Below are 19,777 nucleotides of genomic sequence, written 5' to 3'. Positions count from 1 at the left end.
TCTTGAATGTGACTGTATGTATGACATACATTGACTTGCTCTTAAGTAACATCATTCATTCTTTTTTCAGATTTCAGAGAACCCAAAGGAAAAGAGGCAGTAGTCTGATAAAACAATTTTTTTTAAAACCTGAATCATTGGACCACCTGTAGTTATAATGACAAAAGACTTCTGAAGCTAATTTTATTTTTAAAGGTTGGAATGCTTTGTCCCCATTTCTTTTTTTAAAGAATGACCTTTTATATCCTCAATTGCTGGAAAGGTGTCATTTCAAAAAGTCAAATGACCCAAACTGGGTATCATTGACGTATCAGTGTAGTTAAATATTGTTTCAACACTTTCTTGGTACATCAGATGGCGACATTGTTTTATGTTGTCATTACATTTCAGTTGTATTTTCAGTGTTTCATCAAAAGTGATTTAGAATCAACATCACATTGTACATTGATCAAACAATATTACCAAAGATTAATTTTAATTTCAGTGTTGATTCAACAGCAGAGATGTAGAATCAACATCATAGTGTAATGTTGATTCAACAATATTATCATTGATGTTTTGTTCACCATTGTTTCAACTTTAAATGCAGATGCAAATGTGATTTTGAAGCAACATTACATCATAATTTTGTTTCTACCAGAAAGACTCAGGAGGCAAAATGACGTAACACTGATATTTATTACCAAACGGTAAGCAGAATATATAGAAAGTTTATGATCTTTGGCGTAGGCCCCGTCCGTAGCTCACGATACTGAGGGTTGCAGACGTTGCGTATCTTGCCTGAAGCTGAAGGCAGGGGCGTAGCCAACCCCCGAGGAGTATGGACAGGGACCATCCTGGTGGTGGTGGGGAGGATGGAGGTGAAAGTTTCCGTCAGCATCTGCGAACTCAGACAAGCGTAAGTGCTGATCTTTTATACTCCAAGTGTTAGATAATGATTGGTTAGATCTGAATTGATAAGTGACGTAACATTTGAGTCTTCCCAGCAGAACTTGCGCTAGAGCTTCATTTCTACCAGAAAGACTCAGGAGGCAAAATGACGTAACACTGATATTTATTACCAAACGGTAAGCAGAATATATAGAAAGTTTATGATCTTTGGCGTAGGCCCCGTCCGTAGCTCACGATACTGAGGGTTGCAGACGTTGCGTATCCTGCCTGAAGCTGAAGGCAGGGGCGTAGCCAACCCCCAAAAATGGTGGTGAGACGTGACTGCCGGGACGGAGCCCACTTCCCCTCAAAACTGTGAGGGGGAATGAATACCCACCCGAGAAGAATCTTGCAGTTCCTGAAACAGAGAAAAACATATTAAAACGTAAAAGGAAGAGAGCGACAAGGAAAACAAGCAACACGGAGAGGAGGCCGCAGTCGGCCACGCAGCCACGATAGGCTACACAGAGACAAGGCCGCGATCGGCCACACAGCCACGATAGGCCACACAGAGACAAGGCCGCGATTGGCCACACGCCACGATAGGCACATAGAGACAAGGCCGCGATCGGCCACACGGCCACGATGGGCCACACAGAGACAAGGCCGCGATCGGCCACACAGCCACGATAGGCCACACAGAGACAAGGCCGCGATCGGCCACACAGCCACGATAGGCCACACAGAGACAAGGCCGCGATTGGCCACACGCCACGATAGGCACATAGAGACAAGGCCGCGATCGGCCGCACAGCCACGATAGGCCACACAGAGACGAGGCCGCGATCGGCCACACAGCCACGATAGGCCACACAGAGACGAGGCCGCGATCGGCCACACAGCCACGATAGGCCACACAGAGACAAGGCCGTGATCGGCCACGCAGCCACGATAGGCCACACGGAGACAAGGCCACGATCGGCCACGCAGAGACAAGGCCGCAATGGGCCACACAGCCACAATAGGCCACACAGAGACGAGGCCGCGATCGGCCACACAGAGACAAAGCCGCAATGGGTCACACGGCCACGATAGGCCACACAGAGATGAGGCCGCACGAGCCCCCAAAAATTGAACAGCTATAGAAGCTGGAAATGATTAAATGAAATACGAAAACACCACCACCAGTATTTGCATGATTTTACCTTAAACTTGACTTGAGAGAGCTTGTTGAGCTTCGAGGATGGTTTTAGAATCTGGTCTAATATAGGATTCGAATGCAGAGGAGGACCATCTGCCCAGGAGCTTGATGGCTGAAGATGAAACTCCTCGTTGGGCTGCTGTGGTGGCAGCCCCGATCCTAAAAGAGTGACCAGTATATAGCGAGGGGGAAAGGCTGCAGCTTTCTATGGTGGTAGCTAAATGAGTCCTGAACCAAGCTTTAGTGAGGGGTGCTCCATCAGGTAAGAGGAAAAGGGGAAAATGATCGAGAGTTTTAGGCCGGACTTTGAGATATTTGATCATGGAATTGAAAGGACAGAAGCTGTTATTAAGTTTAGAAAAGGTTAGAGTGACACCAGATCCTTGAGAATCATTCTTAGAATGCTTCAGAAAAAGAGTAAAGAAATTGGGTGAAAAACCTAAATCAGAAAAAGACAGACCAAGGGCAGGATTGAAATGTTTAGAATCTGAAGTAAATTCCCCTGGGCGCATGAAACCGTAGAAGGCTGATAGAAAAACTGCTTCCAGCAAAATGTTAATATAAGGGGAAAAGAGACCATTGCGGATGGAAAGAATTAATCTTTGTAAAATAGACAAAGTAATTGGAAGGCGGTGATCTGGAGGTTTGCTGGACGAGTTAGCCATCCCTTTGAGTAATAAGCGAATGGATGGCACGGAGAAAAGACTTGGGTAATTAGGATTAAAATATCTTGCATAAAATTGAATGCCTGCGAGCGACCTACGGATGGAAGAAATTTTAAGTTTGCGATTTTCAGAATTGTGAACTAGAAAAGCACAGACGGTCGATATTAGAATGGGAAATAAAGAAATCTGAAGGGAAAAACAAAACATAAGAAATGAAGACCATGCTGAAGTATAAGCTTTAAGTGTGGAAGGAGCCACGCCTTTGGAGATATAGTGACTAGCCGATTTGAGCAATTGGTCTAATTTAATATGATCCTTGCTAGTGGAGGGCATGGTGTTGGATCCTGATTGGCTGAAGGGCAGAGCCGTCTGAAAGCCTGGAAACGAAAGCGAGAAAGAGAGTCAGCAATGATATTACGGTGACCAGGAATGTGCGCGGCCAAAATAATAAAATTATGAACGACGGATTGCCAAATTAAACGTCTTAGAACTGGCATGATCAACAGAGAGGAAGATCTACCTTTGTTGATGATAGCGACCGTGGCTTCGTTATCGCAAAACATCATAATACGTTTGCGAGACCACTCGGAGCCCCAGAGAACACTGGCTACCGCCAAAGGGTAGATTTCATGAAGAGCGGAAGAGACGGAACCTGATTCAGGCTTGGGAAATGCTTTTGGCCATTCCTCGGCAAACCATTGCCCTTTAAAAACCCCCCGAAACCGATAGAGGGGGCAGCGTCAGTGAACAATTGCAAATCTATGGATGATTCAGGAACATCATTATAGAAAAAGGAAATACCGTTCCAATGATTTATTAAGCGAGACCAAAAGCTGAGATCAGACAAACACCCTTCGTCTACCTGAATTGGGTCGCTTAATTTTGGCACGGAGTGCGCGAGAGTTAACAGCCGAGAAATAAATGTCCTGCCTTGAGGAATAATACTCATAGCGAAATTTAAGTGACCGAGCAGAGAAAGCATGTCGCGCTTAGATACGGAAGGTAACGAAGAAAAAGTTTCCAGAAACTCCCTAATTCGTAAAAGCTTCTCGTTTGGAAGAGAGGCTTGCATGTTGACAGTATCGAGTAAGATGCCGAGAAATTCTAGCGAAGTTGAGGGGCCCATGGTTTTTTCCTCTGAAAGGGGAACGCCGATATCACTAAAAACTTGCTTAAGCGTGTCGAGAATTGAAGATTGGGAAGAAGGAAAATCGATCAGCAGAAAATCGTCGAGCAAATGTAAAACGAATGGAAGTTTACAGGCGTTTAGCAGGATCCAACACAGGGCTTCAGAAAGAGAATTAAAAATATGGGGACTACTTCTACACCCGAACGTGAGCCTCACTGCAAAGTAAAATTTTGATTCCCATCTAACGCCGAATAATGGCCAGTCGGAGGGGTGAATGGGCATAGTCTTGAAAGCATCAGTAATGTCGGCTTTAGCCAGCCAAGCGCCTTGACCGGCTATCTTGATTAAATGAATGGCATGGTCGACTGAAGCATAATGCAGAGAAAACGGAGCTAAAGGGATTAGTTCGTTAACACTTGCGGTATGAATAGAATGAGGAGAAGACATGTCGAAGATGAGACGTTTTTTACCAGAATATTTACGAGTAGCAACGCCGATAGAATTGATCCGAAAAGGAGAAAAGGGAGGAGAAGCAAAAGGGCCAATAACGTAACCTTTATTTACTTCCTTCTCTAACAGAGCTGAAACCACATCAGGCTCTGATAAAGCGGATCGAAGGTTTTTTGTCACAAAAGAAGATGTAAGATGGGAAAGGATGCCCACCCGAAACCCTTGAGACAGACCGGTGATTAAGTAATCAACGAAAGTTGGATCGGGGTGAGAAGAGAGGTAGCTAGAGAGGACTGGAATATTAATAGGTGTTGATGGGTGTCTGTTCAGAATTTTTCTGAATTTGGGTCTTCCCTCGGGTTGCTGGCCTGTACCGGCGAGGGCAGACTGATTTCGGGTGTGGATCCTTGCAAAAGCTACAAATATGAGCAAATTTACATTGAGAAAAGGAACACACAGACTCATTGAAATTATTACATAGGCTAATGCCGTTAAACTCCACAATAGGGCGACCTTTACGGTCGAGAGGAGCGCTTACGTTTTCAGCACTATGGACAGCGGCCGGGTCTTTAGTAGCGAATGCTTTAGGGCAGAATGAAGCCGAGTGTCCGTGAGCGCTACATATAGTGCATGCTAAGATCTTTTGACCGCCAAAATGACGGACGAGCAGTTCGGTGTCGGTAACTGACCAGTTCAGTTTTGTGTTGTACAGGCAAATGTAAGAAGCGGATTTGGCAGAAAAAGATTTGTGATATTCGTAAAATAGAGTTCCTCCATATCTTTGATTAAAATCCGCCATCATGGTTAGGTAAAGATCGAGCTCTTCCCTTCGATCTGGGAACACTTGGCACAGAATGTCTCGGTAGATGCTGAAAGCAATAACGAATTCGCCAAATGAGAGATTTCGTTGTAATCTGGGATCGGACGTTTTGAGAAAGACTGCCACGTCACCACAGTCAACCATTTGTCTGTCAGCTGCAGGTGAAGGAAGCAATAAGGTTGCCAGGTTTATGTTCTTACCTTGGATGATGTTAGCTCTTATTTGGGGTGACACCGTTACTGCAGCAGGTGAAACAAAACTCCTACCAAACTCTTGAGCTGGAACAGCCGTGGAGAGACTGAAGTTTGGCGTAGCGGGCACGGCCGAAGCATGTTGGAATGGCGTCTGGATCGTAAGAGAAGCTGGCAAGGCAGAAGAGGTCGAAGGCACACACGATGAAAAGTTTAATCCGGCAGGTGGAGGAAAATCCGTTGGAGTTGCTAGAGCGCTTGGAAAAGAATTTGCTGAAAGGTTAGAGGACGCAAAGGAATTTTCAAATTTCGAAACCTTTGATTCTAAGCCTTTAACGGTGTCAGAAAGGCTTTGAACAACCTGAATGAGCTGCGAATTAATATCCACAGGTCCGGAAACGGTCGGAGGAGATGTTATCCGTGCAGACTGCGAGGATCTTTTGGCTGAATGTGGAGAAGACGACTTGGCGGCCCTCTTCTTTCCGACTTGTTTGGTGTGGCCTGACGGCGCTGAAGTTGAAGCAGCGGTGTCGGCCGTGATAGGTGGACTGCCTAGGGTATTTTGGGCCATGAGAAGCAAGTCTTCTCTGGATAATCCTTGGCTGACCGGGATTCCGACAGCCTCGAGAGTGTTGATTATTTTGTCCGAGGGCCACTGAACCCATGAGGTGTCGCGGCACTGAATGCGCGTACTACGACGCAGGGGAAGAGGAGATGGTGGAACGAAATCCTCCTCGGAATCTGAATAATCGCACACGGTATATCTGTTAGAAGACATAGCAAATTGGTTTGCGACTGACGCTCCGTTAACTGAAAGTTTCTGTCAGCATCTGCGAACTCAGACAAGCGTAAGTGCTGATCTTTTATACTCCAAGTGTTAGATAATGATTGGTTAGATCTGAATTGATAAGTGACGTAACATTTGAGTCTTCCCAGCAGAACTTGCGCTAGAGCTTCATTTCAATGATATTATAATTGATTTTTTGTTAAAATCTCAACATTGTTTCAACAGTAACTGAGGGTGCAAAAGTGATGTTGAAAAATATCACATAATGTTGAATCAATAATATTTCCATTGATTTGTGGTTGAAATCTCAACATTACTTCAACATTAACTGAGGGTGCAAGAGTGATACTGAAGCAACATCACTTTGTAACATTCAGCAATTCAATGCAATTAGTGTTGACGCATCAACACTGATTCAACATTGTTTCAATGATTACATGCTATCTGGGTTGTCAATCATCCAGGTCATCTTAACCATACTTAAGCATCATGTACTAATCATATTATTTCCTCTGAACACTGCAGATAATGTTATGTTTTTCTCACAAATCTGTGTAGACTTTTGCTATCATGAAAAGTATGTTTAATCAATGCAAATTTTCTGATCATTACCTTTTGACTGAAACCACGTCTCTAATGAATGGATTCTCCTCTTCATTTCTTCAAATGTCTGCAGTTTTTCCATCTGTGCCTCCAACAATGTCTCTGTGGAGAAACAAACTCCACTATTTTCCTCAAACATCTGCATCAGTTTCTCCATCAACATGGACACTTGTGTGTTTGGGCCAATGAAATCATGTCGTCCTCCAAAACTCTCAATGACAGACTGTGTTTCTTCATTCAGTTCTGCTGTCTGATGCTCTGGATTCTGGTATATGAGGATCATGATGTGTTTGTTGATTCTTGAGCTGAATATCTTCTGGATCTCCTCCATTTCTGCTTTGTCTTCATTATTAAGTGGAGCATCAGGAATAATGATGATGAACAGATGAACTCCAGGATCACAGAGAGACACACAGTGGAGAGTCTGACGCATCACTTCCTCCTCTGAGAGCTGAGTGTTGAACAGAGCTGGAAGCTCCACCAGAGAGATCAGATGTTCACACACCTTCACGTCTCTCCTCACACACTCTGAGCTGAGCTCTGGTGCTCTCTCGCTCTGGTTCAGGATCAGGTTTGATATGAAGGATTTTAATCTTCTGTCACTCCCACACACAACCAGATTCAGCTTCACACCATCTGGAGCTGACAAAGGAAGAAAGTAGTTTAACAGCGAGATTTGTCTTGTCATGTCTTAGCTGAACATGTACTCCAGTGGAAACACTGAAGAGAAAGCTCTGACCTCTCCCATGTAAAAACAGGTAAAACTGGCAGTGGCTTTGATATGTCAGGGATAATGACAACGTACAGTCAGCTGATCCTTATCAACAAAATAAACCCCAATAGGAAAATCAGCAGCAAAACCTACAGTGTTAAATTAACATTTCCAGTGTTTATATAATCCACTCCGGTTAATTTAATTTAACACTAGGGTTTTTGCTGTGCTCTTGACTAATTATAAGGGACCTCTCTTAAAGCCCCTGACACACTACTACACAATTTTTCCAATGTGAAAATAAACAATGTTAACTATAATCTTTAATGTGAATGTGAATTAACACATTAGAAATATTCAGTTTACTCTTTTACCCATGCTGTATATAACTTCAGTTAACCAGTAGTTAACTTACTGAAACAACAACTTCAGAAACAACAATTACTGTATTTATTAAAGCAATATTGAAATTAATTACAGAATGTAAGTATGGTCATTATTTATTTGGATGTTTACATTTGATTCTGAATGAGTTTGATAGTGCTCCGTGGCTAAAGCTAACATTACACACTGTTGGAGAGATTTATAAAGAATGAAGTTGTGTTTATGAATTATACAGACTGCAAGTGTTTAAAAATGAAAATAGCGACGGCTCTTGTCTCCGTGAATACAGTAATAAACGATGGTAACTTTAACCACATTTAACAGTACATTAGCAACATGCTAATGAAACATTTAGAAAGACAGTTTACAAATATCACTAAAAATATCATGATATCATGGATCATGTCAGTTATTATTGCTCCATCTGCCATTCACTGTTGTTCTTGCTTGCTTACCTAGTCTGATGATTCAGCTGTGCACAGATCCAGATGTTAATACTGGCTGCCCTTGTCTAATGCCTTGAACATGGGCTGGCATATGCAAATATTGGGGGCGTACATATTAATGATCCCGACTGTTGCTTAACAGTCAGTGTTATGTTGAGATTCGCCTGTTCTTCGGAGGTCTTTTAAACAAATGAGATGTACATAAGAAAGAGGAAACAATGGAGTTTGAGACTCACTGTATGTCATTTCCATGAACTGAACTCTAATTATTCATCTATGCCAAGGTAAATTCAATTTTTAATTCGATGGCACCTTTAACTGATTTCTCAACTGTATATGGTAGACCTTACTTTGAGTGTGAAAAAAAATGAGTCAAAAGAAGGAGATGAGACAAAAATGTTCCACAGCTCTATTGTCCCACCCCACTGTCTGCTTTTGTCATAAAGGGATGGGACTTTCAGTTTTCAGGTGACACCATCAGTTTGCACACTTCAGTCAGTCATACATACAAAGACACTTTACTATCCCATGAGGCCTTGGAAGAGGACTTGTAAATTGCATGGAAGCAACACAATTTATTTACAATGCCAAAATGGCAGATATAGCATGTCTGGATTACATTCATATGGGCAAACTCGGTCCTGGAGGGCCACTGCAAAGTTTAGCTCCAACCGTAATCAAACACATCTGAACCAGCTAATCAATGTCTTCAGGATTACTTTTTAGGGTTGGAGAGCTAAACTATGCAGATGTGTTTTTCCCAAAGCGAACTATGTTTGCAAGTTCCGTCATTACCAATAGAGTTCAATGGGACTTACGTCCATAGTTGACTAACAATGCTTTCAGGAAATGCAGCCCTGGGCAGCAGGGCAGTGGCAGTCCAGAGTTTGCCCACCCCTGATATAGAACATATACTTTTTTTATATTAGTGGCGAACTAAATTCTTCTTCAAATGTAGTACTTTGACAGTGATTTTGCAAGTTTTTAGAGAAAACTGATGAAGAAGAAGACTATTATATCAACAGCAATAGTGTCCATTTTGCAAATATTGGTAATTCATTTCACAAATTGTGAAATCAAGCAAGAGTTTGGTTCCAAAACGCAATAACTCCATTTTTATTAATTTGAGTAAAAAGGTGTTTTCTTTACCAAGAAAGTGGCAAGATGAAAACCACTATTTTCTGTTTCAAACTTTCACATAGCATCTTTTGATTATAAAAACATTAAAAATTATAATCAACATTTTGATTTTAAAAAGTTTTTTACAAAAAAGTATTTTTTTTTCCCCAAAATGCAATAAATCCATGACACTTTTTTTTTTTTCAAAATGCAATTAATCCATCAATATAAAAGTTATTTTTCAAATTGAAAATACACAACAAAGTAAGTTGATTCACATATATGTCTAAACTTTGCCAATATTTATCTTATATTCAGGCATTTTACTAAAAATATTGAAATAATTGAAAATGGCGTTTATCGCGTTTTGGAACCAAACTCTTCATATATATATTTGCACCTCATTTGCACCTTTTCTCCATGCCTTATTTGTTGTCAAGTTCGCTCATTTGGCTTATTTGGTTCATTTGGTTCGCTCAGTTATCCTTGTTTGCATGTGTATTTAAGTTCCCTTGGTTCAGTTCATTGTGGTCGCTTCTCTTCACAAGCTACAAGCTACTCATAAATTACAGTAGTTGTTACATTTAAGCTACCCTTCTGAAAAAGTAGTTAGAAGTAAAAAGTAACAAGCTACATTGAAACTACTTTTTTTTTTCTTTTCTTTTTTTTTACTTTACAATGACCTTGTTACAAATAGGCCTAACTGAATAACTGTTAATGGAGAATGTTATAAGTAAAATATTTGGGGTTTAAAACAACATAATGCAATGCAATTGTGATTTCAAAGAGTATAGGGTGAATTCAGGTTGATTGGAACACTTTTTTCCCAGTAATTTCATTGGCAAAAATTCTCCAAATAATTTGATTTTGTAAACTAAACTTGGGTGCATTAAATAAATTGTGCAAACCTTAGTTAATTATTATGCTGGGAACTACAGATCCAATGCCCAGGGCTGTGTTTAGCATTGTAAGCCTAAGTAGAGCCTTTCCCACCAATGGTCTCTACGAGAAAATAGCTCATGATGCTTTTGAGAAACACAGCCCTGGGCAGTGGATCTGTAGATCCCAGCATGCTTTGCAAGGGACTGCATTAGGAGAGTAAATTTAGGAAGTTTAAATTTATTAAGTACATTTTAGAAGCAAAATTCGCAAATGAGTAAGGAGCATGTGCGCATGTGTTGAATGTGTCCATCCTGAGCTTTAATGTAATTGTATGTTTGGTCAGTGTAACGTAATTAAGTTAAAAAAAGCTTTCCCTTGTTTTATGTTATATCAAACTGATGGAAGTAGGTTAAAACACAAAATTAAAATTTTTCGGTAGAATTAGGTAGAAATACCTCTTTAAAGCAGTAATTGCACATTGTCACTTTTTACAGTGTAGTGTACACAGATCAACGCATCAAAAATTTTCCGGAAATAGTAGACCAACCGGGGACTTTTATTTTTTTTTACAAGTACAAACTATGCTTTGGGACACACTTATTCTAATCTCACATAGTCCATATATATCCACATATGGGTGGATAGTATGGACATTGGGACACAGGGTCAGTGAATGTCTTTCTGAAAGAATCACTGAATTACTGGATTAATCGTTTCACTTAGATTATATTTTAGTCCATTTTTTTTCTACTTGAAATAGGTAAAGGGTTTTTATTAATGTATTAATATTCATCCAGTATAGATATACTGTACTGTAAATAACTTATAAGCTTATTCTCACAAAGATACTTCATAAACTGAAATAAATCCACTCACCCAGTGTCTTGATCTTCTCCTGTAACTCTTTGATTTCATTCTCTCTCTCACTAAGTTTCTCCTCTAGTTCATGTCTGACTCTCTTCTCTGGAGCTCTCGTATACGTCTGGAGTGAATAGGGTTCAGTCTTTATGCTCTCTATAAAATCCAGCATCTTTGAGATCTGTACAGAGTTTCTCTGGTCCTTTAACCCCATCACATTGTACCAACTCCCATAGAGACTCACGATCCTCTGAGATTCTTCATATGTTACAGAATCTGACACACTTTTGTCAATAGTGTGATCAGAAGTGAAAAGCACCATGAAGTGCTCATTAGAGTAAAATATTCTTGTAATCTTCTCCATTTCTGCTTTTTCTTCATTAGTCAGTGGAGTGACAGGAGTAACGAGGATGAACAGATGAACTCCAGGATCACAGAGAGACACACAGTTGAGAGTCTCCCGCATCACTTCCTCCTCTGAGAGCCGAGTGAGAGCTGGAAGCTCTATTACAGTCATCTGACGTCCATCGATCTTCTCCTCTTTCTTCACACACACTTTATTTCTCTCTTTCTCTGTCTGTTTCTGAGGTTTCCCTCTAATCATTTTAGACACTGAGTTCTTGAGTGATGTATTATATCCACACAGCACAATGTTCAGCTTTGTTTTTCCAGAAGTAATCCCTGAAACAATATTTAGAGACGGTAGACTCAGTTCAGCTTTGGTACCAAATGTATACTTCCAACAACAAACAACAATAAAAATATGATATAGTAAAAGATTGAAATATGATGATTGCAATACATTCTTTTATCAACTGAAAGCTTCCTTGCAATAGTTTCACACTAGCATTCACACTACAGCCTTTAAAGGAATAGTTATATTAGGTATAAATAGACATTTGGAGGCTATGTATCTCCTGTGTTCCTGTTTGCTCCTTTGGATTCTCTAGTAAAGTTTGACTTTGGATCTTATACTCATCGTGCGTGTGTATACACACCTGGATTGTTACAATTGTGTTAAATGTGGTGGGCTTCTGGATATATGCAAACAAAGAATAGTAATTTTTGGGTAAACAGTGACAGCCTAAGAACAGTATGTGACGAGCAGGGCGGGCGAGAGCCGTGAGGGAACGGCAAGAGGCCGGTGGCGCGAGTGATAATGAGCATCACCTGTGAGTCTCTCACGGAGGAGCTCCGGGAGCATAAAAGGAGGAGCGACGACCGTGAAGGACGAGAGAGGACCAGGCCTGGACTTTATGTTATGTTTTATTATGTTTGTGTGGCCGGCAGACGTCCGCGACAGTCTGCCGGCATTACTTTCGTTTTGTTCTTTGTTTATTTTGAATTAAAGTTACGTTGAATGTTCGCCGGTTCCCGCCTCCTATTACTCCTATTACTTACAGTATTACTCCAACAGTGGCTGGAGACTGTATTCAGCGGCATATTTTGTCTTTTTGTCAATGTCTGATATTGAAAAATATCTTCTTTTTTTTTATTTACAAATTTTTCAGAAGCTTTTAAATCTAAACAAAACAGAAATAACAGAACCTCTGCTTTTAAACAAAAAAGTTTTATTCTAGCTTCATGTGCTGTTTTTTTTAATGTAGGTAAGTTTCATAAATAAAGCAACATTTTGAAAAAAAAAAACAAACAAAAAAAACCCCTGAGAAAATCATGTTTTGTCAAAGACTAAAATATGCATAAGCAATGCTTCTGTCGCTTGTTTCTGTTTCTTCTTCACTTGTTTTTATCTAGAGATTCGGTACTCTTTCTGATGATGTGTAATAGCGTATAACAGTGAAAACATGGAATGTCTGAAAATTCTGTCAATGGCAGGGAAAGGGGTAAAGGACAGAAAAGTAATAAATGAGCATATTCTTAGAAGTATTATCCTTAAAAAAAGATTTTTGTACCCTGATTGAGTTTTCCATTCTTTTTGCCAGAACTGCTCGGATCATTATCCACTGATGTACCACCATCTTCATACATGTTACAGATGAGGAATTCTTCTTGTTCTTTCTTCAGCATCTCCTCTGTCCTTCTGATCATCTCAGAGCGCCATCCTGCATTACTTCTATCAAACTGAAGATGTCCTCCTCCACACTCCTTTATTAATTTAGTAATCGAGTTATTTGTTACTATAGGAGCCCATTTGAAGTTGCCTACAGTATTATTCACTACAATAGAAGCTATTTTGGCTGTGCGTGTCTCTTCATCAGTGGTCACCACTATAGTGTGTTTAATGGCCTTCACACTGAAGAGGTTCAGCACAGTTTTCACTCTGTGTTTGTCCTGCTCACTGAAGTCATTATACTGCAGTACTAATAAGATCACATGAGGTCCTGGAGCAGACAGAGACACACACTCTCTCACTCTCTCTGTGATCAGATGGATTGAGAGATGAGGCTGGAGCAGGTGAGAAGAGTTGATGACTGCGAGGTTTCTCTTCTCCACTGCTCCACTGATTCTCACGCTGTGCTGCTGTGAAGAAGATGAAGCTTCACTGTGAAACGCTGCTGTTCCCAGTATAATGTTTCCCACTTGGCTGTTTTCTGACACATTCTTTCCCAGCAGAACAATCCTCAGATCCCTCACTGTAAAAGAGCACAAACACACAAGTTGGGTTTCAATGTTTTATTTAATTTCCATAGATATAATGATTTTACACTGTACAAACTGTGTATTCCAGCCCCTAAACCCATCCATCAGAAACCTAACCCCTTATTTACACTGCATATGTCTGTGGTGCATTACGGCTCCGATGTGGTTTTGTTACGTGCTCCACACGGTGCCAGCTCACACCAGGAGCATTTCTGAAGCGAAGCAACTGGATTCACAAGACCATGAGATTTGGCCCACTTGCTGCTGGTATGCGAGGCGGACACACTATCAGAGGCTCGATTGCTCCGTCAGGCTCGCTGCTTAGAGTGGTTTGCGTCTGTAACTCCGTATAGTTTTGTTTTGAATCGCTTACTTTCATTCATTGTTACTTATATTATCATTACCTTATATCTAATATTGCCTACCACATTAATCTGACGTCACTAGCTTTTAATCTTTTAATCTAAATTGCTATTATAACACGTTTGCATCTCGCTAGTTTGTTAAATTGTCATCAGTCTCTCACGTGCTCCTTTTTCTTTTTCTACGTATTCATCAAACAGCTGTGTTAGTCGGATCAGTTTACAAACACTGTGAGTCATGTCATCCTCTCCCTCTATTGCTACTTGTTCTGCTTGTCACGTTTAGTATAGCTCTATCTGTCAGCGACGAGGGATTTACATGTCATAAATGTAGGGAAATAGTCAGGCTGACAGAGAGAATCTCAGAATTAGAGACACGCATCCAAACTTTAATCGAGGATAGTAAGAATGCAGGGGCTTCAGATACTGTTTTGGATGCGACTAGCTTAGTGAACTCTGTACATTGTTTGGTTCTGGCTGTAGAGCCCGCGCAGCAGGGCACTTGGGTAATGGTGAGGCGGCCTAGCCGCGGAAAACACCACTCTTCCGTTCCATTAACAACATCAAACAGGTTTTTCCCACTCAGTGACGCACCCACTGAGAATCCTGTTGAAAGTGCCCTAGTTATTGGCGATTCTATTACACGGAACGTGAAAATAGAGACACCAGCCACCATAGTCACATGTTTGCCGGGAGCCAGAGCACCTGACATCAAAGCAAATTTAAAAGTGCTGGCTAATGCTAATCGTAAATTATAATTCACATCGGCACTAATGATGTTCGACTTCGCCAGTCGGAGATCACTAAAATTAACATTAAAGAGGTGTGTGAACTCGCAAATACAATGTCAGGAGAAGTAATTTGCTCTGGTCCCCTTCCTGTTCGTCGGAGTGATGAGATAGTTAGCAGATTATCATCATGTCCGCAGAATAATATAGGTTTCATAGACAATTGGAAAAGTTTTTGGGGCAGACCTGACCTGTTAAAAAGAGACGGTATTCATCCCTCTCGGGATGGTGCTGCTCTTCTCTCTAGTAATATGGCACATAGTCTTAGAGCTGAAACATGACAAACTGGGGCCCAGGACAGGAAGCAGACAGACTGGCTAAACCGACCATCTGCTAGCTGCCTCACGTTACAGAAGTCAGATAAATCCCAACACATAGAAACTCTTACACCTAGATATTATTACATAGAGACTGTGTCTGTACCCCGAATTAGTAAAAACAAAAAACTTCCAAACACATTTAATGGTAAAAATTTAATTGATGTTCAACAAATAAAAATTAGAGATAATAATGATAAACAAATGATAAAGCTTGGGTTGTGCTGGCTACTGTATACAGGCCACCAGGACACCATACAGACTTTATCAAAGAATTTGCAGATTTTCTATCAGAGTTAGTACTAGCTGCAGATAAAGTCCTTGTTGTTGGTGATTTTAATATCCATGTAGATAATGAAAAAGACGCATCAGGATTGGCATTTACAGACATTCAAATCTCCATTGGTGTTAGACAACACATGTCAGGACCCACTCATTGTCGTAATCATACTTTAGATCTAATATTGTCACATGGAATTGATATTGATGCCATTGAAATTCTGCAGCAGAGTAACAACATCTCAGATCATTATCTAGTCTTGCGTATACTACATTTAGTCAAGGCTGCAAAACTGTCTCCCTGCCATAAATATGGTAGAACCATCACTTCTACCACTAAAGATCGCTTTATAAATAATCTTCCTAATCAGTTTCATCACCTTAGCATACCAGACAGCTTAGATGTTGTACCTTGATGTTGCAACAGAAAATATTGCCTCTGTCTTTTCCAGCACATTAGACTCAGTTGCTCCTTTATGCTTAAAACAAATTAAGGAAATTAATCCAACGCCATGGTACAATGAGCACACTCATGCCCTAAAGGGAGCTACCAGAAAAGTGGAGCGCAGCTGGAAGAAAACTAGAAGTTTTTCACATTTCGTGGAGAGAGAGAATGATTGAGTACAGAAAGGCCTTAAAAACTGCTTGATCTGCTTATTTCTCAAATATTTAGAAGAAAATAAACACAACCCTAGGTATTTATTTGATACAGTGGCTAAATTAACAAGAAATAAAGCTTCAACTTCTGATGTTCCCAAAGAGCACAGCAGTAATGACTTTATGAACTTCTTTACTTGCAAGATTGACAATATTAGAGAGAAAATTATAGCCATGCAACCGTCTACTACAGTATCGCATCAGACAGTGCATTGTAGTGTCCCTGAAGAAAAATTCAATTCATTTACTGCTTTAGGAGAGGAAGAATTGTCTAAACACCACAAAAAACACAACTTGATCATAGAGAATTAGTCAATTACAAGCCGGTTTCAAATCTCACTTTTCTGTCAAAAATACTAGAAAAGGCAGTTTCATCACAACTATGTTCCTTTTTAGAAAGAAATAATATCTGTGAGGATTTCCAGTCAGGATTTAGACCGTACCATAGTACTGAGACTGCTCTCATTAGAGTCACTAATGATTTGCTCTTATCATCAGATCGTGGTTGTATCTCTCTATTAGTGTTACTGGATCTTAATGCTGCATTTGACACTATTGATCACAATATTCTCTTAAATAGACTTGAAAATTATGTTGGCATTAGTGGAATTGCATTGTCATGGTTCAAATCATACTTATCTGACTGTTATCAGTTTGTAGTAGTAAACGATGAGATGTCATATCAATCACAAGTTAAATATGGAGTACCACAAGGCTCAGTACTAGGACCGTTGCTTTTCACTCTGTACATGCTACCCTTGGGAGATATCATTAGGAAGCATGGCGTTAGTTTTCATTGTTACGCTAATGATACTCAGCTCTATATTTCTTTGCGCCCTGACGAAACTTACCAATTCACAAAATTAAAGGAATGCATAGCTGATATAAAAAAATTAGATGACCATTTCCTACTACTAAATTATATACTACTAAATAGCTACATTTACATTTACATTTATTCATTTGGCAGACACTTTTATCCAAAGCGACTTACAAGTGAGGAATACAACAAGTGAGTCAACATGACGAGGCAAATAGACACAAGAAGTGCTCATAATACGAGTTTTAGGCAGTACTCAGAGTATCATAAACTATAATAGAGAAGGATTAGAGGAAGTGAAAGGATAGAAATAAGAAGATGAGGTTTTTTAGATGAGGTTAAGTGCTCACGAAAGAGATGAGTTTTCAGCTGTATTTTGAATATTGCCAAGGATTCTGCATTCCGGATGGAGACAGGAAGATTGTTCCACCAGCAAGAAATAGTGAACGAGAATGTTCTGGAGAGTGATTTTGTGCCACTCTGTGATGGTACCACAAGCCTTCGCTCCTTTAATGAGCGCAGGGTTCTGGTAGGAGTGTAGACTCGTAAGAGTGAGTGGAAGTAGGAGGGTGCTGAGCCTGTGGTAGATCTGTAAGCAAGCGTCAACGCCTTGAATTTTATGCAAGCAGCAAGTGGTAGCCAGTGCAGAGAGATGAAGGTGTGACGTGGGCTCTTTTGGGCTCGTTAAAGACGAGACGTGCTGCAGCGTTCTGAATCATTTGTAGAGGTTTGATTGTGCATGATGGCAGTCCAGCCAGAAGAGCATTGCAGTAATCAATCCTAGAAATGACCAGGGCCTGGACCAGAAGTTGAGTTGCATGTTCTGTTAGGAAGGGCCTGATATTGTAAAGTGCAAATCTGCATGACCGAGCTGTCTTTGCAATGTGGTCCTTGAAGGTCAGTTGGATTACTCCAAGATTTCTGGCCGAATTTGATGGGGTAATTGAAGATGTACCTAGCTAGATGCTGAAGTCATGATTTAGAGTCGGATTGGCAGGGAAGACGAGAAGCTCAGTCTTAGACAGGTTGAGCTGTAGATGATGTTCTTTCATCCATGCCGAGATGTCCGCCAGACAGCTTGAGATTCGTGCAGCTACTGTGGGATCATCTGGTTGGAATGAAAGGAAGAGTTGTGTGTCATCAGCATAGCAATGATAGGAGAAACCATGTGCCCGAATGATGAGACCAAGTGATGTAGCGTAAATGGAAAAGAGGAGGGGTCCAAGAACTGAACCCTGAAGAACCCCTGTGGTCAATTGATGAGCTTTGGATACCTCCCCTCTCCAGGCAACCCTGAAAGACCTTCCTGTGAGATAGGATTCAAACCAGAGAAGTGGAGTACCTGTGATGCCCAGTGATGCGAGGGTGGACAGAAGAATCTGATGATTCACCGTGTCAAAGGCAGCAGACAGATCGAGCAGAATGAGAACAGATGATTTGGAATCAGCTTTGCAATCCGCAAGGATTCAGTGACCGACAGGAACCTAGGAACCTGGGTGTGCTCTTTGATACCAATCTTTCATTTGAAGGCCAAGTTTCTAGCATCTGTAAAACCGCATTCTTCCATCTTAAAAATATATCTAAACTACGACATATGATCTCAATGAAAAATGCAGAACAGTTAGCTCATGCGTTCATGACCTCATGGCTAGATTACTGTAACGCTCTACTGGGTGGTTGTTCCTCCCGCTTGATAAATAAACTACAGCTTGTACAAAATGCAGTTAGAACTAGGAAGTTTGACCTTATTAGCCCAGTTCTGTCAACACCGCATTGGCTTCCTGTTAAACATCGTATAGATTTTAAAATCTTGCTAATTACTTACAAAGCACTAAATGGTTTAGCTCCCCAGTACCTGAGCGAGCTCTTAATGCATTATAGTCCTTCACGTTTATTGCGATCTCAGAATTCAGGCCAGCTGATAATACCTAGAATATCGAAATCAACTGAAGGCGGTACATCCTTCTCCTATTTGGCACCTAAACTCTGGAACAATCTTCCTAGCATTGTTCGGGAAGCAGACACACTCTGTCCGTTTAAATCTAGACTAAAAATGCATCTGCTTTGTAAGGTTCCTAACACATTATCAATTTATATTTTCAAATCCGTTACCGGTGTGATGAATATGATTCTCAACTGGATGGAACTGAAATAAATACTTTGAATGTTGCAATCCCATTGGACTTATGATAGCTACCTGAATCGTAACAAAGCACTGTTCGCCAGAGGAGAACTGGCCCCCCGACTAAGCCTGGTTTCTCCCAAGGTTTTTTTCTCCATTTTAACACTTATTTGCCACCTGTTTGCCACCTGATGTCACCTGTTGAAGTTTGGGTTCCTTGCCCCTGTCACCTTTGGCTTGCTTAGTTGGGGACACTTGACATTTGACTTGACATTTGATAATCAACAGTGCTTTGATCTGCCTGCATTGACACCATTTTCTTTAAGAGCTGTGCAGCTCTAAATTATATACCAGTTATCACTGTAAAGCTGCTTTGACACAATCTGCATTGTAAACAGCGCTATATAAATAAATGTGACTTGACTTGACGAGATTTGCCTGTCCGACATTGTTTTTCTTGATTTTTTTTTTATTTTTGGGGTTCAATCATGGTTAAGTTGGCTTAGTTTTATCCAGTTTAATTGTGTTTATTGCTATGTCCTACTTTGTGCTGTAGCCTCATACACTTAAAAGTCCAGTTATGAACAACAAGGATAAAAGATTTGTCTATCTTTAGAGAAGCAGCACAGAGAGCTGCTTCTGAAACGTGCCGCGGCACAGCTGGCTTAAACACAAGCATTAACTAGAGTGGCCGTGATCAGCTCCCATGGCTGT

At 40.7% G+C, this 19,777-nt stretch overlaps 1 protein-coding gene across 1 annotated transcript in view; it reads right to left on the bottom strand.

Annotated features, from left to right (window-relative positions):
- Positions 1-775: 775 nt before the first annotated feature.
- LOC137028171 (GTPase IMAP family member 8-like) overlaps positions 776-19,777 on the bottom strand; it is a 52,213-nt gene continuing 33,211 nt past the window's right edge. Inside the window, exons 2-5 of the mRNA XM_067396940.1 lie at positions 13,031-13,711; positions 11,136-11,798; positions 6,726-7,358; positions 776-1,288 (exon numbers count right to left, since the gene is read on the bottom strand). Coding sequence (XP_067253041.1) covers positions 1,122-1,288; positions 6,726-7,358; positions 11,136-11,798; positions 13,031-13,711 — 2,144 coding nt within the window. The 3' untranslated portion in view covers positions 776-1,121. The remainder of the gene's footprint in view (positions 1,289-6,725; positions 7,359-11,135; positions 11,799-13,030; positions 13,712-19,777) is intronic.

The sequence above is a fragment of the Chanodichthys erythropterus genome, chromosome 10, assembly GCF_024489055.1.
Source record: "Chanodichthys erythropterus isolate Z2021 chromosome 10, ASM2448905v1, whole genome shotgun sequence".
NCBI lineage: Eukaryota > Metazoa > Chordata > Actinopteri > Cypriniformes > Xenocyprididae > Chanodichthys > Chanodichthys erythropterus.
This window is presented reverse-complemented; position numbering and strand designations above follow the sequence as displayed.